This window comes from Manacus candei, unplaced genomic scaffold, assembly GCF_025592945.1.
Source record: "Manacus candei isolate 608988 ecotype Guabito, Panama unplaced genomic scaffold, ASM2559294v1 h1tg000056l, whole genome shotgun sequence".
NCBI lineage: Eukaryota > Metazoa > Chordata > Aves > Passeriformes > Pipridae > Manacus > Manacus candei.
Window position 1 is genome coordinate 8,800,632 of NW_026138104.1, and position 25,924 is coordinate 8,826,555.

General features: G+C 36.9%; 1 protein-coding gene across 1 annotated transcript in view; it reads right to left on the bottom strand.

Annotated features, from left to right (window-relative positions):
• Positions 1–203: 203 nt before the first annotated feature.
• Positions 204–25,924, bottom strand: part of ODAD2 (outer dynein arm docking complex subunit 2) — an 85,604-nt gene continuing 59,883 nt past the window's right edge. Inside the window, exons 18-20 of the mRNA XM_051802319.1 lie at positions 25,099–25,287; positions 24,292–24,513; positions 204–482 (exon numbers count right to left, since the gene is read on the bottom strand). Coding sequence (XP_051658279.1) covers positions 369–482; positions 24,292–24,513; positions 25,099–25,287 — 525 coding nt within the window. The 3' untranslated portion in view covers positions 204–368. The remainder of the gene's footprint in view (positions 483–24,291; positions 24,514–25,098; positions 25,288–25,924) is intronic.

Consider the following 25,924-nt stretch of genomic DNA (forward strand, 5'->3'; position numbering starts at 1 on the left):
TGCTGCAAACCACACACACAGTGAAGGAAAATTTATTGTAACGTCACAGACAAGCAAAAACATTTATATCTACAGTGAACTAAAATACAAGTATATTAATTGTAGAAGGTGTCTTTGACATATCTCAACTGCCTTTAAAAAGATATAATGTTAAAAGACACTCAAAATCAGGTCTGAGTGTTTTATCAAACCTAGGTGTGACAAATCAACAACGCAAAAACAAATGTAAGTTTCCGCAGATTTGTTTTTATTAAAGTATCCTCATATAAATGAGCTCTGCTATGAAATACAGATGCTGGAAGGAATAATCATGTATTTAAATGTAGCTGTATTGCGAAACAAGTGTGTTGGTAAAAGCTGCTAAAGCATCAGCCATACTTTGCTTTTTCTGTTGCTAGAGCCAATCTGCGTATGTTTGCTACACAACCAGCTGCTGCCTCCTGCAGAGGGTCATCTGTAGAGCCTACCATAACCAGTAGGAGCTAGCAAAAATACAAAAGAGAAATGGCATGAGAAAAACAAATAAGTGTGCTATTGTTTCAATAATGTTCAAATCATATCTGGAACCATTGCATGAATTTACCCACACACATAATAAATAAAATACTAACAATCATATTAACAACACTGTATTATATATGTATATATATATGTATGTATACTGTTACATGCATACTTTTGTACACATATATGTATTAACATCCACATAAGAGTGCAATGCCTTATATTTTATCATATTTGTACCTGTGAATTGGCATTTTCATGTCTTATTTTCTGGTTATTGTACCATGTCTGTCTGTTGGTTGTACTTGGATTTTTTTATTTTAAGTAGAAATTGCACATGTTTTATTTGAGTCATGGTTTCCCCCCAGGGTATACCAGTGTAATTGTACATGCTCAAGATTTTTAATAAACAAAGCCATGCTTTTTTTTTCCGGTCTTGATCATGGAACTGGATCCATGTGAATGGGCCCTTGTGTCCCATTGACTGCAGTAGGTTTCTTTATTGTCACAGCAAACCACTCATGTTAAACTGCTTGAGGGATATAGATCTGGGCATATGAGTCTTAAACATTTGCAAGTGAAAAACAAAAGCTCAAGAAAGGCACCAAACTTTTGGAGTTGATTCAGCTTTTCAGTCATGTGGAGTAAATCCTCTACTCTGGAAGTCATTCAAATTTTTCAGTGGAAATTCCTTGGGAGTAAGGTACTGTTCAACATGAGTAAGACACAAGACAGGCCTTGATGATAAAACATTTTTACATATCAGAAAACCATTAATAATGGGTTTGGATCTCATTTTACTGTGTTGTAAGTCAGTGATGCAACTGCAAATGCAATATAGTTGGAAAAGAGAAGATTCTTGCTTAGCTCAGATCAGCTCCACACAACCTCCAGATTTCTGAAAATTTGCCAGGCCTAATGTGCGTTCAGGTATTTTGAAGCTCAGACAGCTCTAATTAAAATCTATATTTTCAGTCTGCAATACTTAGGAATCTGTATTCACCCAAACAATGTTGAGTCAAACCACAGAGAAATATGTTATCACTCAACTCTGGTGCATATTTTTCATACAGCTAAAATATTACACAAAATTATGAACTGCTAAATATAAAAGCATAAATTGAATGCAGACATCAAATTCATATGCTACCTTTTTCTAACCTCCCAGCAGTTGTGAGGCATGGGCCACAGCTGCACACATATGGCATTTGCTTAGAGAGATCAAAGCCTTTTGAACTTGAGGAAGTAGTTGTGTTAGCCAAATGTACAAAACAAGCATCTTGCCAGTCACCTATCACCCTTTGACCCCTACATGCAACTTGTATCACAGTGCCTGTGATAGGCCTGAATTAAGTCAGAAAGAGTATTGTGTCAATTAAGCATCAATAATATTTTTTTCTAGTAATTCTTCTTATAATTTCCATTACTGTAATCAGATGTCTAGGCCCAAGTAGCTAGGTAGTAGAATTCTTAAAGTATGAACACTCCTGAAAGGATATGCCAGAGTTAAAATGACATGAGAAGAAATGATATGGGAAAGTTTTATGTTACTCTACTTTATTTGCATGCAAAACCCGGGCCAAGATCAGCAACCAGAGAAGTCAGTGGAAGGTACCACTGGCTTCAAGTGGACCTAAGATTAAGGAGCATGTCTATGTGTACTGATAAAACCGCTCTACAAAGCACAAAGACCAGAGTGCAAGCCTTATCAAATGACTTCTATTTTTTGATTCTGAAATATTGCTGGATGAAGATCTTTCTGCCTTGCCTTTTGCCATGAGCTGATTTCTCATCAACTTAAATTATCCAGTGATTCTTTAGGTGCCTCACAACTTTCTTGTGTAACTTACAGAAAAAAACTGTTATAAATCCTTCATATCCCTGACTCAAACCCAAAACTATGCATGCACATACTGTTCATATGGCGGTTTTGGTAAAGCTCTAAGTTTCAGATTTGGGGGCAAGGAAACTATACGCCTTATGTGATTATTCACTTCACAGATCTAATGCAAGGCTTTTCCAGTGTACTGAGTGTGGAACTCAAACTCCCTTAATAATTTCAGATAAGACTTGTTATCAATGTATAAGAGCAGAAGTTCATTACAAAAATAACATTTTGGAGATACATTATCTAGTAGGAATATAACAAAAAGCGAAAATCAACCTTTGCCTACGTGTTAGGTAGGACTCAATTCAAGGTTAATTACCTTTTATTTTAGCCATCACTTCTTTCTAGGCCCAGAAGACTTAGGAAAATAGGTATTTTTCTGTTGCTTTCCATGGAGAGCTCAATATTAAGCAATGACAAGAGCTGTAGGGGAGGGTCCATGCTCTTTGCTGCAGGTGCATTTTGGAAGATCAGGGTTAGGCATCAAGGAACAGAATGCTACACAACACTGGTTCCAAGTATCCAAATAGATGCCTAAAGAATTAGTGGTATGAATGCAACCAACGCAAACAGCAATTTTTATAAAGGTATCAAATACTGATTTTTCTCCTTCTGAGTTCAGGGGATCACAGATCAGTTGTGCTCCAATTTGCTGTTTTTCTAAATCACTTGCCAGTGGTAACATCTGTAAGAACTGCCACGTCATACAAAATCCTGTACTACACTGTGTTTCAGGATTTTTACAATACGACTTCAAAGGAATATTCTTGGAAACACTGTCCAATACAGTAGCTGCTTCTAAAGACTGAGGATATACAGCAACATTTGTCAGTTAACTTACTCCTTTTGTGCTAAAAAAAAGACAATTGAAGAGAAGATTATCAAAAATGCAAAATATTTCATTTAGAAGTAGGTAATTCTGTATTTAGAAATCCAGCTTTGAAGATTTTGATATAAATCCTGCCTTAAATGAAATAAAAACTTATTAAACTTATTCTTTTTTTTTATAAACCAAGACATTTATCATTCTTTCACTTCCTGACTGTCACTCCTTGACCCTTTCATATGTTCAGTTCAATTTACTGGCAATTTCGGTCATCCAGTTGAGGTATGGGAATATATTCATAGATAGTATACACAAACTACACCCACATATTAGATATATTTGACAAGTCCAAGAAATATTTTTTTTTTTTTAATTCCAATGTACTGGTCCAATATAACATATCATTTTTCTTGATGCAATGCCCTTGAACTTCACGTATCCCTTCCCTTTACTGTTCAGGTATTGTTTTCTGACACATGTAAATGCTAACAGATGTGAGATGCAGTAAAAAAAGCATGTGGTATAAATGCTTCTTTCTGGCACATAAAAGGCACTTTCCATAGACAGGGAAAGCATCTGCAGCACCATGTAGCCTTCATTTTCTGTTGGCAGGTATCTATATTCTAAGGCAAGAGTCCAATATTTTTTGCACAGTTAGCACGTCACACCAGCAAATAATCATAAATACAAGCTGTTTTGAGAATGTACAGAGCATATGTAGCATTTCTGGATTCCAAAAGCAAGAGTAATGCACAGCCAAATCATTTAAATATTCAGAACAATTAAGATTTTGCTATTGCTATCCCATCTTCAAAATAGCACAAAATTGTGATACTATATTAGGAGTGCACAATCACAGAATAATTCAGAATTCTGAGGGGATCTTAGGAGGTCTCTAGTCTAATGTCATGCTCCAGGCAGAGTCAGATATGAGGTTAGACCAGGTTGCTCAGAGTTTTATCCAGTCTGAAAAACTCCAAGCATAGAAATGGCACAACCTCTTTCAGCAACGTATTGCAGTGTTTGACTGACCTGGTAGAGAAAAAAGTTTTCCCTGTGTTCAGTTACTCTTGTTTTAGTTTATGCTCATTGTCTCTCATCCTCTTGCCATGCTTCACTGTGGAAAGCCGAGATCCATTCTTTTGATGACTGCCCTGTAGGCACGCCATTGACCATCCTGGTGGTCCTCTGCTGAATCTATTGTGGTTTATCCATGTCTTCCCCACATCAGAGGCCAAAGCTGGGTGCAGTATTGTAGGTGTGATCTAATGAGTACTAAGGGGTACAAGCACTTTCCTCAACCTCCTGGCTGTGCTCCTGCTATAAGCCCAGTGTTTTGATTTCTTTGCTGTCAGAACATATTGCTGGCTAATGTTCTGCTTGCTATCTACCAAAACCTCTATATCCTTCTTAGTAAAACTGCTCCTCAGCCAGTCAATCTCTAGCATTCCCTTCATAAACTCTCCAGAGAGGAATGTGAGGTGACCAGTCTGTGGTGCTCCAGACTGGAAGGTGGAATTGTAGCTCTGAAGACACACTTTGCAAACTCTTATTGTTGGGTCTTATGCTCTCTGGTAAAGGTTTAACAAAAGCAGAAATTCCTTTATTCCTCAAGGCATTAGTAAGAGGTAAGGGGATAAATATAATATTGGTGGCTAATGATGCCACCTACCACTGCCTGAAAGCACATCCTCCTTCTATTTAGTATCTTTACCATCACAAAATAACCAACTGAAAAAGTGTTATTTCAAACAAGATAACACAAGCACCACCAGCAGAACTTGTCGGAAGTCCCATTACCCTGGATGAGTAAGACAGTTACAAAAATGGACTAGCAATTCTCTTTCCCATGAATATGTCTTTCTAGAATTTTTCACTTCTACAAAAGAAGTAGCCCAAGGGGATTTTAAAGCAGAAAAAGATAGGTACGTTTTGTAACAACAAACCCTAAACCTGACAAAATCTCAAATGGTCTCGATGTACTGGTTACCATAACTTAGAATTACTCACTTTCCTTCAGTCACAGTTACTGCAGCTTCTAGACTCAGAGGAGGGAAGCAAGAAGCATAGGATGTCATGTTTTCAGAAAGAATAGAGGTTTGCATGTAATAATCTTTAAATAACAAGTTAGTCATGCGATGTTTCCACAAGTTTTCCAAAACAGTGGAAAGTGTAGAACAATGCTGTTGGAAAGAGGTTCCCTTGCTCATAAACAGATAAAAGATCAGACTATTCAATACTCTGGAGTCCTGTGAATGTGAATGAAAATTATGAATAAAGAATAACTGTAAAAAAATATTTAATGCCCTTTTTTATTCTGGCTTGTTTAGGTTTTAGACCCTGTAAAACAAATCTTATTTGATTTTTTCTAATCAGAAGGAAATATGGATAAACTCCTTCAACAAGATTCATATCTGTACTGGGAAGCTAGTCAGAGTTCACATAGAGCTTAAAATTCCTGGAACTAAAGACATTTGCTTCAGTACAACATCTTGTAGATTGATATAGCATTTCCAGTTGATGGTAGGACTTGTCTTTTTTTTCCTTAAATTTAGATTTAGTATCTGACTTCTTTTACATGCAACATTTCCTGATGATGCTAAATTCCTAGCACTGTGATTTTCTAATTGTGTAACACTTTTTTTTCCAAAAAGACATTTTTCACATGTTTTTTATAAATTTAACATAAAAGAAAAAAATACTTTAAATAAAAGCATATGGTAGAACCTTATCCAAGAAAGTATCAGTCTAGATCCAGCCAGCATTTTCTAACTTTCAACACCATATTGCACACTGGAAAATATTAAAGCACCTAGTTTGAGTGTTATGTTACACATATTCCTACAAAAATACTTTAATAAAATTAAATTATAAATAATAAAACACTCCACAATCAAAGCATAATGAAGGTTAAGCCAAGTCACTGCTTCTAAACTAAAATTCAGGCCAATTTCCTGATTTCCCCTTTCAGCTGAACGAAAGGGTAAGACAACAATGTACCATACCCAGACTCCTAAGAAGAAGATGCTCGTGTAAGTTCTGGGGTGTTTTCTGTTAATTTTTTTTTCCTCAGGTGGCACAAAGAGAACAGATTTCAAACATAAAGACTATGCACCAGGGAACACTGAGCAAGCAGCCATACAAAATCCAGTACCAAGAAATTCCAGTAACGGCAGAAGATGGGCAGGGCAGACACTCACTGTGCTGATTCCCTCTTTTATAGGGTCTCTCCTCCCTGGGACTGAAGTCGGAGTAACCCTTGGTGCAGCCTAGTTCACTTGTTCTGAATGTAAAGAGGTGAGAACTGAAGCTCTCTGGTTGGGGTGGAAGAAATCCTAGGAAGATTACACCTGGCTTCTTTTCATTTCTTGTCTTCTTTCTGTCTTTTCTCTCTCCCATGAAACTCATATCCATTCTGGCAACCATAGGAAAAGGACAACAATCTTCTACAGTCACTCAAGAATGGAGGGGGGGGCTGAGGAGGTCGAAAGGATGCAACTTGGGCTAAGGTACACCTGAATGTGGTGGTGGTCTCTTCTTTCTCATCTTTCCCTTCCTCCCTCAGAAAATTAGGGAAAGAGTACAGAAGCTGGAAAACCTGTGCACTTTCTACAAAGAGGTACAGGACTTTAAGTCAGGATGAGAATGAATTTGTCTGCAGTTTGTTGTGCATTTAAACCATCTCACCTATCTCAGGACTTGGGACAGGTGACTTGTCCTTGGCAAGTCATTTTTCCTATGTGACTGCATGTGACAAAATGTCTGTTGGCAAGATGAATCCCACAAAATGCTGGGAAACACGGGAAGAAGACGAGTAGGACTTGATAGTTTCAGTGAAGTATTCTGAACATATGGTTATTGGTACCTTACCATGAGATGTTTACTCTGAGCTTCAACTGATTTTACGCCATGACAGATTCAAAGTTTAAAATCTTTTTGGGTACAGTGTCATTTTTTCATTTTTCCTGCCTGCTGTCAGTCCTTTTTTTCTATTTTGTTTAGTCACCTCCTGTACTACAGGAGGTTTTTGGGTCAAGGACCATATTTTTCCAACACATCTGAATGGGAACAGGACTCTTGAAAAGAAGTCATCTTGAGCACACAATAATATCATACAAAGTAAGAATATAGTTCTCATATTCTCCAATAAAGTTAAATGTTGCATTGCATTACTTTGGAGAAATACATACAGCCTGAATGCCTAAAGGGAATTATAATATGGTACACGCACATACTTGCAAATGTTTATATAGCTACAAAATATGAATAAACTCTACAGCTCTCTCTCCACCTCAGCTGTTTCATTGTCTATTTCGTTCATAGTTATTTAGAGAAGGATGCCCTCCTTCTCTGTAAAGACATAATAAATGGGCAAAGAACTGTGAATATCAGTGACAAGGAGAAATTGACCAAAATGCTAAATGGTGAAATGTAAAATAGTTTAAAAACTGTAAATTTGCAGACGACTTTAAAATACACTAAGTTCAAAGGTTTTCCTATCTCACATTGCAACTTACAGGACTTCAGAGGGATATTTACAACAATTTCAGATGTAAATCTAACTAAATATAAACATATCATGCAACGCTAAAGGTGCTTAATAAAACTGGTAATAAAAGTTATTTCTTATCTTTGTTTAAAGATATGTAACCTATTGGAGTCCTTAGAGGCAGACAGCTTGAATCTACATTCAGCTGTAAGATGTTTGGTGCACTATTAAGAAAGAATTCAATCACCGTGAACATTCCAATGTACAAAAAGTCTTATGGGATATGAAATTCATCCCACAAAAAACAACAGGCAGATCTGATAATCCAGAAGTGATGAAGCCCAGGGTCTCACAGCATATTTTTATTTGAACCACTTTCTCTATTTTATTTTTATTTCATTGTAGTTTTCAAAAGAAGATTAACATATAAAAGGCTTTTGGTGGGATAGAGAGAATAAAAAACTTTTTGGTAATCTCAACAGAGTGACATTTCAAAGAAGTTTTTTTCAATTCATTGGAAACTAATTTTATTAAAATTAAAACATGAACCTGTTTACTTACATGTAATGGACATTCAAAACAGTGAACTTATGTCATGGACGTTCCTTTCCTTTTATAGAATCATAGAATCAACTGGGTTGGAAAAGACCTCCGAGATCATCAAGTCCAACCCTTGATCCAACACCCGCTGTGGTTACTAGATCAGGGCACTAAGTGCCACATCCAGTCTCATCTTAAAAACCTCCAGGGATGGTGAATCCACCACCTCCCTGGACAGCCCATTCTAATGTCTGATCACTCTCTCTGTAAAAAATTTCTTCCTAATATCCAGCCTAAACCTCCCCTGGCAGAGTTTAAGACCGTGCCCTCTTGTCCTACCGCCGGTTGCCTGGGAGAAGAGACCGACACCCAGCTGGCTACATAATTTACTTTGGCTCAGTAACATGCTGGGGACTACCCTTCCTTTATATCGCTGCCAGCCTGATCAATCTTTCTTCTTTGTATTTCTTGCTCTTTATTCATACTTACCTGCTTTTTCACACTTTCCTTTTCACTTTACAGGAGCATGACTTTTACCTTGCCTTTCCTTCTCAAATATTACTGAGAAGATAGAATAGGAAATTGAGAAAGAATTCAGTTTTGGTTTTCAAATTTGTTAATATGACTATGAATATGGGTATTTTGTCTGTTTGTCCCTAGCAATCATACGAAGATTATATGAAAGCTAATCAGGGGCAGTTGCAAATAAACTATCATCAGCAAATCAGAGGAAAAAACCTGAAGGGTTCTGCTTGACTTCTCAGCAATAACCTGAAAACATGTTGTGGGGTTTAACTCTGATATTCCTGAAATGCACTCTAACTAGTCTGTCTGTGAAGACAACATTGAACTGCAGTAAAGAGACACCACTGTTTCCAGACTTGTGACAAATTTTGCAGTGTTTACTGCAAGGGCATCTTATCCTGAGAAGAGGGTATAAAATCTGACTGCACTAGTATTTTAAAAGTATGTTAGATCTACTGGTGTTCGTGAACTGACTTCAAATTCTCTTCTGTGCTCATTTCCAAATACTGATTTTGATCTCTAAGGTTAATATAGATTTAGGTCCAATGATCTAAGTGTCTGTCTCTCTTCTTACATATGATCATTATAATCAAAACCAGTGAAGTGCTTTTGCTAGTAAACCTTACATATCAAAGTCTGGGGATAAAAGCAGGATGTGGATCCATACAATAGAATTTATTTCAAATAAGGAGCCAGGGTATTTCAAAGTTCTTTTTTTTGTGGCACACAAGAAGACTGTTCTATAATCTTATGTTTTAATACATGTGGGTGGCAACAGTGCATACATTTACATAAACTGGAAGATGAGTGGTACTGTTCAACTTATAGTCCGGTTTTAGCCTACTAAATGTACTAGAAAATGTTCAATTAGAACACAGGGTAAATAAATGTATAGATGGTATGAACACAGCTCAGCTTTATTCACACAAATATGCAAGTGAATGTGATGAAGCAAAAAAAGAGCTGGGGCTTTTATAGGCAAAGGTCCATGTACAGTCCACATGTTCATTCATATTGGTAGATTTAAATGTATGATATCAGAACATTAAATGTATGCTATCAGTTACTTCTCAAGAATCTCAAACTGCTTTTTTTGTTATCAGAGAAAAACATATGGAATAAATTAATTTATACTGAGGAGTCAACTTCCAATAATCAACCCAAATTTCTGAGTCACTTGAGCATTTCTTTATGAACAGAGTCTGATTCAGTGCTCATAAAATATATTTACAAGTGCTGGAAATTTGTGTGCTTTTTTACAGTCTGTGTTGTGGAAAAACATTACCATGTACACTTATTGTGACAGATAAACACTTTGGGTTTTGGTGATGAAAACACAGGGAGTGGCTTGAATTAGTGTTCCACTCAGGTCATATTCAACCAAAGTACTTGTGATTTGCATACAGTTATCTAGAGGGGAGTTAGGTATTTTTTTTTTAAATAAGCAAAAAGTCTCTCCAAAACCACTCAAGGACTCTGGCCACAAGTGCTTGAGTGACTGCTGGATTTTGGAAGCTTTGTGAGATCAGAGACTTTTAAAAACACTGTGTAGCCTGCAAGCAAGCAGGCAATAATACCTGCCTGCCTGATTTTTGTATGTCAGCCAGGAAATCCTAGAGGCCTTGATCTGCTTCCTTCCCTCTCTGAAGATGTAACTATGAAGTAATGAATGAAAAATTAATTAATAAAAGCTAAATTTAAAACTTTAATTGAAGTAAAAGCCTGTTCCTCAACTTTTTTATTAACTGATCAACTTCAGTTCCAAGCTTCAAGTTTTGGAGATCTTTTTGGCTTATTCATTTGCTTGGGCTTTTTCAGTTTTATAAAAAGAAAGTTATAGTTGTGCTTGGGCAAGTGGAGGTTGTACCACATGCATAAAAGCTCTGCTAAAGCTGGTTAAAGCATGCGGGGGAAGATGTGAAAATTAATTTTCTAAACCCATGCAACTCTCTGCTTTAGTACAGAAAGAAAAAAAAAATCATGTGGACCTTCTAGCTGAATGCTATCACTGCAAAAGGTAAAAAAGAATCACAATTAATACTCTAAACCTGGTATGGCAGTTACTTTGTCTCTCAGGTAGGATGAAATGGCTGGAAAGGTTAGTTAGTTAACTAGCTACCCAAAATATTATTTCACAACACTAATGCTAGCACAAGAACATCATTAACCACATATTGGACATTCTTGGGTGAGTATGTTTGTCATCTAATTAAAACAACATGTGGAGCTGGTTTGAGACAAAGTACTACTCCTACATGGGGAATGTACTCTCTTCTTCATCAGTTCCCTACTCAAACAGGCTACTATTTCAATAAAACAGTGCATCATGGGCTTGATTCATGACAAAAATTAAGGAACTAAACATCCTTCCCTGAAGAGGAGCATCTTTATGAAGAATATTGACATCTGTAAAAGAGTGGTTTCTCAAAATACAATTCTCTCATACGCATTTCTGATTCTGAAGAATTAAACAGACTATCAATTTCCACACCCCCCCCACTTCCCAGGATGTCAACACAAATTTAAAGATAAATAACTCCTACATTTAACTGCAAATTTTATGAGAATTCTTGGATTATGAGACCAAGAGCAGAAAGATTATCGGAAAGAGCCTGAACAATCAGAAGCAAAGTCAGGGCTTCAGGGTGACCCTAACTGTATGTTACATTGAATTTTTTTTCTGTCCAAATTGTTTGCAAGGACTTTACTGCCTCATCCAAATATATGTGGACATCTTTTCAGTTCTAACACACAGTTACTGTTGGTCCCTTTGGATCTGCTGCACATGCAGTGTGCAATACTGCCCAGTGTAGTAAATCCAACACTTCCATGAAAAGGAAAAACTGCAATGAGCTGTGACATATTTGCACAGGAGATTTGACCTCCATAGCCCAGTACTGTGAATTGCAGTTTGCAATTGTCTCTGTCTCTACTACCATGAAGAACTGTATTATACCCTTTCCCATTATCATTTATGAAACACTGAGTGGCAAGATCCTGTGGCTCCAAAACTTCATCCTATTTACTACACTTTGATTCCTCATTTCTAATCAATTATTTATCCTCTCTAGGACTTTGCTTTCTCATCACATAGTACTTTAACTTCTTTAAGCATTTTTGGTGAAGTGTGCTGCTGAATGTTGTCTTAAAATCAACTGTCAATTCTACCCTTCCAAATAGCAACAGGATTATTGCACACAAATAGAATAATCAACTGATGAAAAGACAAAATGCTCTGAGGAGCAAAAGATTAATAAAATATTCTTTATACAATGAATCTACAGCAAATGCAGTGCAAAAGTATGACAGACCTCCTTTAGATATATATACACTCCATTGACCTATAATGTGCCTGGAGTTTAGCAATTGTGTGTCTTTGGAATTCTGAGAAGGAGCTAATCCAGTCTAATGACTGTTGGATTTGAGCAGATTGCACAGATACAATATAAGAGATAAAAGGAGCAAATAAACCTGAATTCATCCCACATACCTGTGGTCAGGGTAGACAGTAGGCAAGAACTGGTGAAAGACAGGATGTCTGGAGGGGCAATGTTGATTATAGGTGTTCTAAGGACTTTCTGGATATTTTTAACTTTTCTGTGTTGCCACAGAGCCCTAAATTATCTTAGTCCAAGTCCATACTGTCATACCTGTATGGCAGTATGGTAGCACCTTTATGAGTTCCTGGTTTCTCAATCCTATGTCATGGAGATATTTTTTTTAATTTCATCCATACCTTTAACGCAAATGAAATGAGTAAACTAAAATCAACCTAAAGGTATCTTCTATCTAGTTTTACAGTTTCTGTAAATTCAAAGATAACATATAACTTGCAGTGTATCAGACTCCTTTGGTAAATAAATAGTGTTGCTGGCTAATATTCTCTTACTTTAACACTACGTTTTTTCTTCAAAGCTTCTTGAAATGAAGAATTATCCTAAACCATGGCAAGAAATTCTGCACTGATTAGCAGCTGATAAATACAGTCAACAATCATTCTTGTTGATAAGTGCAAAATTAAATAAAATCAAATTTTCAATAAAATAAAATTGTATGGACTTTCACTCATAGTCTAGAAGATACATTTTAGCTTTTACATACAATTGATTGTTAAATAAGCATCATTGCATCAGCAATTCATAACCTTTCCCTACTCTCACTCAAGTCAGGACAGAATTCTCATCAGCCTCCTGCTGCCTGGCAGCCTCGTCAGCTCTTTAGAATTGATGCCAAAGTGTGCAGAACACTGACCAGGAACATTAACACGAGAGCCCATCTCATTATCCCCACATTGCAAATGGACTTTCCCTCAGCATCTTTACCTTGCAAGTGACATCAATAAGATGTGCCATATTACTTAAAAGATACCATAGAGCGCTCTTTGAAATGGCAACATGAAAGAGATTACAACGACTAGGGCCTGAAGCCAAACTGAAGTGATTGATTTTACAGGAAGAACTTTGTTCTTGGTATTTCTTATGTTCAGCTTCTTTGAATAGCTCCTTACATACAAGGAAACTATTTTTGATCAGCTGAATGTCAAAAATAATTACCTGGCATTGTGTTCTTACCCATTAAGCCTTATATCTCTCAATTAAGTAAACTAATTTAATATCTGACAGTTTAGCTAAGACATTATTCCATAAACATAAAAATATTTTAATATTCTTCTTTCTGATTGTTGCCAAATTAGAAAGAAATGATTCACACAGTCACAAGGATAAGTCTGGTGCAGGGAGCTAAACAATTGCAAGAAGCTGCTCTGTGTATTTCTGTGGTTTGGAAATAGTGCCAAGTCGGAAGGAAAAGACATTCTCTGCATTTTCTAAAGCAAGATAAATACAGAAAAGAAATATAGATGAAAGATGGAACTGCTATCTGTGGACTCTGCCAGATTCCTTGGCTTTTTGGCACACCTATTGAAGCTGGCAGACTTAGCCAGTAGCAATCTTTTCCATTAAAAGGAGCAGCATATATTTGGATTTAACATACTTTGTTTGTGCATTTTTAAGCTTCAAAAATGTCTATTTAAATTTTTTTTAATGATTCCTTCTGCACAGTTGGCTGCAATTGCACTTATTTGAAATGGCTCATTTATCACTAAAAGAGCTGCAGGGCACAGCTACTGTTAAACAGCTCCAACAAACCTACAGCTTAGTGGGACAAGCTCCTTTTTATAAGACTAAAAGATGTTTAAAATGTGCCAAGAGGAGCTTTATGCCAGCCTCTAGGTTTGTTATCCAAATGTTACGAAATTAGAGATCTCCTGAAGCACAGTTTGTGCAATGATAAGCTGATCTCTCTTAGGCTGCTGTTTTTTCCCATCCATGATCAGACAGATTTTAATAGAACACTTGCTACGTATCATAAACTTTAGCAATGCGAAATTTTGAAAAAAATAATCTAAAATCTGAGGTTTAACCTATACTGAAGCCACACTTCATTACCTTTATCAATGGCGCAAAAGCAAAATGTTTTACATGTAAGCGCCTCTACTTTATGAATGGTGAAATTTTGCTTATTATGAAGGGAAAGGGTTACTGGTTCCTGTTTCCTGGAGCTGAAACCCTAAGAAAAATGTTCACACCTGGCAGTTGCTAGCACAATAGAAATTGCACTGGTGTAACACCGACAATTTTCATTAATTCTTTTGAAATGAGACAAAATATGCTAGTATTGGACTTTGTTTATGCAACTCATATCTAAAATTTAAGTGTGATGTGATCAATACATTTGCGGGTGAAGGGATTTGTCATACTTTCCGTAGACAACAGACATGCAGAAATTTTGGAATCTAGTGCCCTCTTTCTTGATGTCCAAGAACTGTAACAACTAATTTATAAAAAGCAACAGGCATTAGCTTGGAGTATGTGCCAAACACACCATATCTCCAGCCTGAACTGTGGAGCCTGAATAGAGTGAACCACTATAGTTAAAAAAGGGATTCTTCTAAACTTAAAATAACCATATAAATATGTAAATTTCAACTACACACTATTATACCCCCATAATACTGTTGTATATATATTACACTGAATACTTTGGATTGATTTATGAAGATATTATCTTAAAATTTGTTTAATAATGTAAAACTCCTTTTTCTTTATACAGTGTTCTCACCAAAGGCCCCCCACAAGAAAACAACCAATCCCAATGCCAAATACTCCTAAAGAAGTAGGTGCCAGTGCTTTTGCATTTCATTTTCTATACTCCAGATATATAAAGTATGTGATAAAAGGTTGGGTTTAGAATGTTTGCAGTAGAGATTACCAGTAATTGTCTTCCATATTTTGTAATTCACATTTATTTATTTCACAAAGATGGTCTTATGAAAATCCTTGCACATAAAATGGTTAGCCAAAACTTCTTGTAGGGATTTATGACTTTAGCAAATAATGACCAATTCTCTGGAAGCTCTGCACAATACGTTACAGAAAATGTATTTTTTAATACAGTCGTTATAAAGAAGCATAAAAAACCTTCCAAATATGAAAACTACATTTCACATAGCTTTCAGAAATCATTGTTAAACAAACTGTTTTTATATCTTGGATTCTTACAAGGGAATGGATGAGCCTAACCTTTTTTCCATTAAGAACTGAACTCAAAAAGCACAAATATCTCCTATTAATTCAACACAGAATTCCGAAAATGCACTACAACTGTTATGCCTTCTTTGCCAAAACAACAAAACCAACCAACCAACAATCCAATATGGAACACACCCACCCTCTCCCACCTTCCCCCAGAGGCATCTCTGTAGGCTGTAACCTGATGAAAAGACACGAACAAATCTGATAAATTAATTTAAAAATATTAAAATCTATGATTATACAAATCAAGTCCCCTTCTTAGGAGCATGAGTCTCTGCTTTTCTCACCTTATTGTACCAAGCAGTTGAAATGCAGTTTTCAGCACCCCTGGTGACCTTCTTATAAGATAGACCAATTGATATTCTAGAAGGCATCTATTAATGTTTTGTAATATTAAGAAAACAGAGCACTTCCATGTTGGGCAAATAATACCATAAACCAGACCACAGAGTAAGGCTAAAGATCAGTTGTATGCATGGGTAGGTTGATTAGGCACTTTCAATATTAAAAAATATCAGAACATAAATGGAAAGTCTGATCTTGTGCATTTCAGGTATGTATACTTTAATCATTAAGTTAATGGTTCCTGTAGCCCAAAAATAATTAGTTCTGCATGTACAATGGAATAAGAAGAGGAGAAAATGGATTTGTTCATACTGCCACACAGAATACTATCTTTAAATAAATCTGTTTGGAAAATAAAAGCAGCTCAGAACAATGCAAAGCTCAACAGAGACTAATTTACTTTGACTTCACGTAGCCTTCAGTGCAGACACATGTACGTGAAAACCTGCCAACAGCACCAGTTATGGTTCCCATATGTTGTAAGTGCCTTAAAGTCTGGGTGACTGGCTACTATCCAGTGGTTCTAGGTTTTTACAAAAAGCTTATAGGCAGTATTTGATATGTATGTTTTACTTTAGATAACTAAGTTGCAGCTATGAATCAGCAGTAATTGCATCCCAGTTTGCTCGACCTATCAAATGTAATCATACCTGCCCAGTGCTGCATCCAGTTGGTGGCCAGTCACTAGTGGGATCAGTGCTGGGCCCAGTCCTGTTTAGTATCTTTACTGATGATCTGGACGAGGGGATTGAGTCCACCATCAGCAAATTTGCAGATGACACCAAGTTGGGGTGAAGCGTCAATCTGCTGTAGGAGGGCTCTGCAGAGGGACCTGGACAGGCTGGATAAATGGGCTGAATCCAATGGTATGATGTCTAACAAGACCAAGTGCCGGATCCTGCACTTTGGCCACAACAACCCCCTGCAGCGCTACAGGCTGGGGACAGAGCGGCTGGAGAACAACAAGGTGAAGAGGGACCCTGGGGTTCTAATCAACAGGAAGCTGAACATGAGCCAACAGTGTGGCCAGGTGGCCAAGAAGGCCAATGGCATCCTGGCCTGGATCAGGAACAGTGTGGCCAACAGGTCCAGGGAAGTGATTCTTCCCCTGTACTCAGCACTGGTGAGGCCACAGCTGGAGTGCTGTGTCCAGTTCTGGGCCCCTCAGTTCAGGAAGGATATTGAGGTGCTGGAGCAGGTCCAGAGAAGAGCAACAAGACTGGTGAAGGGACTCCAGCACAAGTCCTATGAGAAGAGGCTGAGGGAGCTGGGGTTGTTCAGCCTGGAGAAGAGGAGGCTCAGGTGAGACCTCATCACTCTCTACAACTCCCTGAAAGGAGGTTGTAGCCAGGTGGGGGGTTGATCTCTTGTCCCAGGCAACCAGCAGCAGGACAAGAGGGCATGGTCTTAAGGTGTGCCAGGGGAGGTTTAGGTTAGACATTAGAAAGAAATTCTTTACAGAGAGAGTGATCAGACAGAGTGATCAGACATTGGAATGGGCTGCCCAGGGAGGTGGTGGAGTCACTGTCCCTGGAGGTGTTTAAGAAGAGACTGGATGTAGCACTCAGTGCCATGGTTTAGTTAACGGGGTGGTGTTGGGCCATGGGTTGGACTTGATGAGAGGTCTTTTCCAACCTTGTTGATTCTGTGAAATATTTTTATATATTTTTTTTCTACCATTCCATTCATATTGGTCTGTTCACCTCCACCCTGTTGTGTGTTACATTTAAATTGAAAGTTTTTTGGGGTCATCTTACACAGGTACTATCATTCTCTAGTAAAGTGAACTACTTATCTGTGATCAATGCCTTTAAGCATCATCACAGTACACAGAAATAAATGCTAAATAGAAAACCCAGTACTTTTAATATTTCTTAGTTAGTTAGTTTGGAATTCAAGCAGAAAGTTTAAGTCAAAACATCAAGAGATCCTCATATGAGATACTGGAAATTACCTCACTGCAAAGATCTCCGTAAATGTTTCAAAATATTTATGAATCATCTGAATGTGTAGTTGCAAAGGTAGAATTTCACTGGCAGGCAGAAAAGGCATTTTTTAGCTTTACACTTTACAATCAAAGCCACTTGTATTCTTTTCACAGGACTTAATCCACTTGTATCTACATAATTCAAAAGTATGTACCACTTTCTCAGCCAGTGAACTCTTTCAGTTTTCTAATGAATCTTATTTCTGCCAAGGCTGAAATCCTCTACTATGGAAAGGTAATACTTTGCTTTAAAGGTATGACAAAAAGAGTCAGTATGTTGGTCTCTTAAAATTTTCCTCTCTAAAACAATAAAATGCGTGAATACATTTTGTAGCTGCTTTTAAATTGCAAATTATTCTTACAAAAATGAGAGCTAAGTCATGTGACATCTATAAAGTGTACTGACAACAATTAAAATCTGAGACAAACTCCTGGGGAAAAAAAAAATCAGCCTATATCACAAGGTCTAAATTCACTGGTGATTTTTACTCCTGCTCATGAAGGCCAACATTATAGCATGTGAAGGTTTAACCTGAGGAACAGTTTCCAAAAAGACATGGAAATCAAAGTAGAAAATTGGCCAAATAGGAACTTTGAGGGCAATACTGTGGCCAAACAGAATAATGAAAATCTCTGATGTTCAAACAGAGCTTACATAGAAACAGGGAAGTTATTTTACCTGTTTTAAGTATTCATATAGATATTACTGGAATACTGAGTTCTGCTCTGAAGTATGTTGCAATTCAGTCCAAAAAGAAAGTTCAAAAAATAAAAAAATCAGAACTGACACACAAATACAATTAAAAAAATAAAAAATATAGAAATTTTATCATTGATTACACTTGCTTAGCTAATTAAAAATATGACAATAAGACCAGCAATTTGATCCTTTTAATAAGAATTTATATGGAAACAGAAGTTATGTAGGGCTTTTCAGTTTACCAAGCAACAGTATCATACATGCAATTGCATAAGATAAAGCTAGAGAAACCTTAGGCTACAAATAAGGTGCAAATGTTTTTATGGGGAAGGTATTTAACTATTGGAACAAGTTATGATGGCTCTGGTGGATTTTCCATCGCTGGAATTTTTTAAGTAAAGAGTCAATGTTTTTCTAAAAGATATACTCTATTCCAAGCAGAAAAAAATGAAGCAATGTCTCTGGTTTGCATGAGCAAGGCTAGTCAGACCAGGACAGTAAAATGATCCTTCTAGTATTATAAGGTATGTACCTATGATTATTTAACATAATGTCCAGTTTAAAGGACTATAATCTTATTCAGGCTTTTTAAATATTGGCACATTACCATTCTTCCAGCGCTGCAACTTCCCCTGTACCACAAGCTTGTTGAAAATCAACATTCAGGAGGATATTAATTTAAATTCAGCTGTCTGAATGCTAGCTGTTTAGTCTGAGCTAGTCACCTAGGTCCTTTCTATACTCAGTGGAGAAAATTAGGCACTTTCATGAGTCTATTCCTTGCAGATATCTTGGGCATCTATTTTCAGCTAGGACAAGTCTGCAGGTGTCTCTCTCTTTCCATTGACTACAGAAGGTGTCTTAGTTTAGACTACTTTAAACTCAATACCTAAAAGTGGCCAAAGTTAGATGAAAGGAATCCATCCTTAATACTCCAAAGATCTCCTTCAAAATCCTTGGTTTCAAGTCAGTTAGATCCACTAATTTAAAACATCTGGTATTATTAGATCATATACAAAGTGTGCTTCAGTTATTGCTGGGCAGATTGAGTTTCATCACCATCATAGCATATAAATTCAACTCATCTGTACTCTTCTAGGAAAAGAAAAATTATTTTTTTTTAATAGCTCTTTCTTATTGCACTATTATTCAGAATTCTGTCATTCATATCGAATAATGGACTGGACTGTATATTCATTTTAAAAAGTTCTCCACTGCCTTGGGATGGGATTCACCCCACTAAACATAGATACCTACAGTGTAGATATGCAGATCTGACCTTTAAACCTGCACTCCCATTATAGCCAAAAGAGACCAGAAAACATTGCCAGTAGAAACTGAGGTGCCTTATCTTTGCATAAATGTCCAAATTAAGAGAGATAAAATACAGTAAAGAACCAATTCCTCTTCCTTGACAATTGTAAAATTTGGGATGACTATTTCAGTTTCGTGGGTGCGAAATGTAAACATTTAAAGTTAAGATGAATTATTAATTTGATTAATTTTGTTTTTCCACAGCCTGACTTTGACAAGCTTTTCCCCCCCTTGTTCTTACTGTTTAAATTACTATAATAATCTCCTCAGAGGTCTCATTATGCTCATAATAAAAAGCTGACCCCAACTCTGTAGGCAATCAGGCCATTCAAACTTCCTAGGCCTTCTTTACACAGATATAATAGTGATATTCCACATAAATGAATCCTTTATATCACTTACAAAGTCAGAAATTAACTTCCACAATAACAGAAATTCCACAATAGATTTCCTTTTATCTTTCTCCACTTGCAAAGGAAGAATGACCAGGAATAATCAGTTGACAGTTTGAGATCTTTTCATGAATGAACTTGATTGTTCTAAGGTTTCAGCAGCAGTCAAATATAGGTAGACATCTTTGTTCCTCTGCAATTGCTTTAAGAGAGATTTTCTGCTGTTTCCACAAAGAATGTGGTCATGGCTTCCTGTTGCTTGTGAATTTTGCTATTTCTCTTCCCTACGATTGTGACAGACTCCAAGTGGGAAGAGCGTTGCCTGCTATTCCTGCTTTTCTTAGCTATAAACTGCCAAATCCCCACTGGATTTCTCATCTCCTTTGGTCTGTGGATAGCTATCTCCAATCTTGAATTCAGATTGATACCTGTTTGATGTCCAACATAATTTCTCTTGCTGTCTAGTGTCCCACAACATGTTATTACTGGGTCTTTGAAAATAGAAATCTATTTTTCAGCACAGTCATGAATTTTTACTTCAGAAAGAGGAAATATTTTCTGGTGCTTTGTAGAAAGAAAGCATTGATTCATCCGTCACAGGTCATAACCATTGTTCCATTTCCAGTCATAAGAACATTGAGCATGGTATTGAACATAAAAGAAAAACTTCATAAACTGCCTTTCTAAACTTCCTCCATAATCACCCTGTTTGTCTAATCAGAATTTCACATGACAGCTGAGATACACCAGTGATTTCCCAAGCTTTTTATCATACAGACTTGCTTGAGAAAACTGACTGTATTTTGGGTGCAGTTAGAAATAGGTGAAAACTTAGAACACGGGGTTTTTTCTCACAACTGTGTGCATACACCTGTTGTTTGGTGATTAGCAAATACTGTTTGAAGCAGTGGCAAAATGTGAAATACAAGAATCTGGTTGAAATTACTTTCCCTATATAATTTTATTCCTGGTTTCCTGGACAAAAACATGTATATACACATTGGATAAGGAACGGTCAGAAAGTCTAATGCTTTTAAAAGGCTTTGACCAACTGTTCAAGCACTCAGCAATTACAGGGTAAATGTTTCCCTGAAGCATCAGACTTTCTGTGCATGTGAATGAACACAGCATGTGAATATGTGCTGAAGAACACCTGGGATTATGCATGTATTGCAACCTAGTCAGAACTACAGCAGCTGTGACGTTAATCCAACTGGGCATGATTACTGAAATACCAGATATCTGGAAAAAGGATGAAAAGGGTTCAAAGGAACCCAAACAAATTTTCCAGTAAAAATAATTGGTCCTGGAAAAACCTGTACATAACAACCCCTATTTAAATACAAAGTATGCTTTCAGTCACTGGAGAGGCTAGAAGAATGAAAACACACAGACATTCTGTCATCACTGAGAAGCACGGAGCAAAAATATCCTACATCACAGACAACAGTGCTGCAACTACTATCTCACCTGTGCTGGGCAGATGAACTGAATAAACCAGGCAAGATTCAGCACTGTACTCTCGTATTTGAGCATCTAAATCTCCTCCACCCACTGTCTTGCCATCTGGAATTGCCTCTCTAGCCTTTCTGAAACTTCAGTAATTGATTCTTGACTGCAATTCCAACAGTGCCACCACAGAAGTCAAGCTCATAAGTTTTGGCCATCTGTGCCCTGAGCTGTCATGGTGCATGTGTTGATTTGCTTCATGATCTACTCAGCTCTGGCAACACAGAACAAAAGTACTTGGACTAGCACATCTGGAGAAACTATCAAAGGTCCAACAGAACATAGTTTCTCAGACTGCCCAACATGTTTCAGTCATTTATCCTCACTGGATAGGAAACACTGTGTCTCACTAGTCTGACGTGTCTTCCAAAAAGACCTATTGGTTCCTTCACTTTGTTTTGCCATTCTAGGTATAAGACAACAAATAAGCATCATAAAGTGTTTGGAAACATCACAGCAGGGTAACTGCTAATTAAATCAGACTTTATTTAGGGTTAGAAACTCTAGATGACCACAGGTATTGTCCTTTTGTGGGTAGGAGAATTACATACCCTGAAAAATAAGGGCAAAACCAAACTACATCCTTTCTAAAAAAAGGGTATGTGCTGCAGTCATAGTACTAGAATAAGGCAAATCATCTGACGCTGATCTCCATGCTACCAAAGCTAGACAGGTAAGAAAGCTCAAGACAGCTTAAGAGAGCTCTGATGACCTCTCACTGCACTTTCGTCACTTCATGGCCTAGGGAGAAGACACCATGGTCTAGGTTTTTCAAGGTTTATTAACATGAATCTCTGAACTCCTGACCTACTGGCTATGCTCCCTGTAACACAGCCAAGGATCCTGTTAGCCTTCACTTCTCCCAGGGCACTAGGTTCATATTCAACTTGCTTAAACTACACTCCAGGTCTTTTTCAGCAGATCTTCTACCCTGGTTGATAGTCTCAACATGGACCAAAATTCAGCTGCTTCCTGTCATACTACTAATGCTTATCTGCTTGTATGACACAAATACATTTGTGTGCTGGCTCACATGATGAGATTCAGTCACATATCTCTTGTGTTCAGGCCATCTATCAGTTAAAAGATGAGAGGTACTTCCACTTTGGTTCTGTAATGAACCAAACACAAACCCACATTCAAACACTTATCCACTGTACGACAAAAATAGAAGTTTCTGGTACATGAGTAGGGAAGTGCACCCTGGAATAAAAGTTTAGATGTAATAAATATAACCCAAGTTTCCTTATTTTGCAGTTTTAGTCTTTCTTTTATCAGTTCTATTTTCTCTCCCTTAACACATTATAGTCAATCCAGAATATTGTGAATAATAAAAAAAACTAAACCCTTGTGATATTTTTCTGTACACCCCTATTTATTTTTAAGTGCAAATTAATATTTTTAATTAGTTTAAACACTTTAACTAGGACTGAAAAATAAAGATGAACCTAGACAGAGATGGAATTATTGTAAAAGTGCATCATCAGAATGGGCTTTATGTTCGTTGTTCCACAACTTATAAAACCTAAAATCTGCATAATAAAATAAATGAAAACAACAGATGACAGGAGGTCAGAAAATGGGTAGTGTGAGCTGAATGGAGAGAGAAGCAACATTAAAACCTCAACAAGTGCTCGTGCTGCAGTACTGTATATATCCCCTATATGTGCTATATATACTGTATATGTGCTATTTAACCTGTATAATGCAACTGTGATAGGAAGGTGTTAGTTTCCAGCACTGAAAGGGTAGCTTAGATTTGAGCAAGTTCAAGTACTGGCATTTAAACTGAGTCTTTAAATATTTTTGACCAGTGGATCCTTTAAAGCCAACTACAGATAAATGTATGATAATGCAGGACCATTAACTGTGCCAGAACTGAAACCGCTCACAATAAAGTGCACTATCATAAGTGCAGGTATAAAATCAACATTAATAATAACACTGCATCATAAATGAACTCTTACTGTCAATACATTTACCTGAACATCAAGTAAAATGAAAAGTCTGCATACAATTAATCTTTCAGGGAATTTATGACAACTGAGAACTCCTGCTATCTCCATCTCTACAGTCATAATGCTCATCTCTTCTGTGTCAAAGGAATAACTCTTCTGGTTTCAACTAGTGAGATAAAACTTTGCTAGAAAAATCTTTCTGAGACAAAAAGTCTTTGTAGGGTAAGGTCTTACCAGAATGTGCTCACGCTTAACTCCTAAAATAAGAATTTTTATAAGTAAATGCAGAATTAATTGAAACAGCTCAAATTGAACTAAGCCTTTGTATTATTCTACCTTAATTTGTCCCCAAATGCATCTACACTCCCTTTCTACGTGACTTTCTGCCATATTAGGCAGCTATCCATTAGAGATAACCCAGGTTCTTTTGCAAATGTCACTTGAGAATGACAAAACGGTGATGTGATGTCACTACCAGCCTAGATCAGAGTTAAGTAAATGTCCACATTGTACTTCCATTCCCAACAACAACTTAGCTGAAATATCTTTAGCACTAAAATCCCTAATTCACTAATTGGCTACACATTTTTAGGAAAAAATTTGGGAAGTTTGAGGTGCAGAGTAGCATTCAAGAACTATTTCAACTTAAAGATCTTTTTTTTGACCAGGCCAAACCTCTTCAATAATTTGAACCCCAAATAAGAAAATCCTTCCATCTCACCTTCACCACTCCACCTTCATGCATTATGATGCAGTTGCTAGCCTCCTCTGAAAGCTGATATAAAGCCAGAGCTGCAGCTCTCTGAACTGAGGGATCATTTGCCTTCATGTAACGCACTAAAGGTCCCACAGCCTTGTACTCTCCAAAGGCAGCTCTATTGCTGCCCCACATGCAACAGTTGCAAACAGCCTCTGCTAAGTGACGTTTTAATTTGTTATCATTCTGAAGAAGACAAAAACATAAGACATTAAAGTCAACACAATACAACAGAAAATTCATAGGGAAGCAGAATTGTATTCTCAAATATCATTAAGGTGTCCCAATTTAACTGCTGTATAATTAACTGCTGGAGACAGTTGTAAGGCACAGAGCTAGGAGAGGTTCTTTAACATTCTTTTTGTAGGAAGTGCTGTGAGTTTTTACATTATTTCAAAGGTACTTTTGTACTGACTGGAAATTAGATAAGACAGCATTAAAATGTAAAATACAGACCCATCACTGAGATTCTCTGCATGTTTAGATTCGTTGTGTTCTCAACCCTTTGTGCTTTCTTCATATGGCAGTTGCACCTCTCGAAAGCAATATTCCACAACAAAAACTATTAAAATGAAGCTCATCTTCTAAAGTAATTTTAGTACCAGACACAGAGTGTTTTCATGTCCAATATACATCTCGTACAGGAAGGATTCTACATCTCTTCCTTGTAGCTGCTGCAAGCTACTGCTCTTATAACCTTTTAGTTGGGTACAATGCAGTCTGATGTAAGAAATTCAGATACTTTGTATAATATATTTAGATGTTACTTACTGTGTTTGCTAGTTTGGACAACAGAGGGACGACTCCATGATCTGTCATAACAGCTAAATTTTCTTCATCTTTAGCTATATTTGCAATGGCTGCACATACACTAGTTAAAACTTCTTTATTCTTTGATTTTAGAAGACTGACTATCAGTTCCAAACCACCAACAAAGGATCGAACCATCTCCCCAGAATCCTAAATGAGAATCAAAATACGTATCATTTTTAAATATTCAATCCATATTTATATGCAAATCTTTAAAAAAAGAGATTGGCATGACATATTTATTCAAAACTGCAGCTATTGCTGTGTTGCCTTCACCAAGAAATATGGCTAATTTGGAACTCAAAGCTCTTTTGATTGACATATCAGAGTTTGACTGTTGTACACACCACCATCTAGGCAGAAATCCAATGCCTAAATAAAGGTATCTACCATTTTTTTATACCACAAGGTATAGCTGTCACTTCAGAAGGGTACAAATTGCCTTTATCGGTTGTTATCATATTGGCCAGACAGATCAATAACACGTCTAACACAGCAACAGGCACTCCTGTTTACTCTCATAGTGTCTTCTATTTCCTATGTTAAGTCTGACAGCTAAGACAAAGGAATGGTAATATTATTTTCTTGTATTGATGCAAACAAGTATTCAGGTATATTTAAGAGGGGAAGTTACACAAGTCATGGAGGAGCCATGGTGCACCTCAGAGTATGAAAAATCAATGTACTATATGACTAAAGGACACAAAAATTACACTGGAAAAATGTCTAAGTATGCCCTTAGAAATTATATAGAAAAGAGTGTCTTGAGCTTGAATACAGTGGTCAG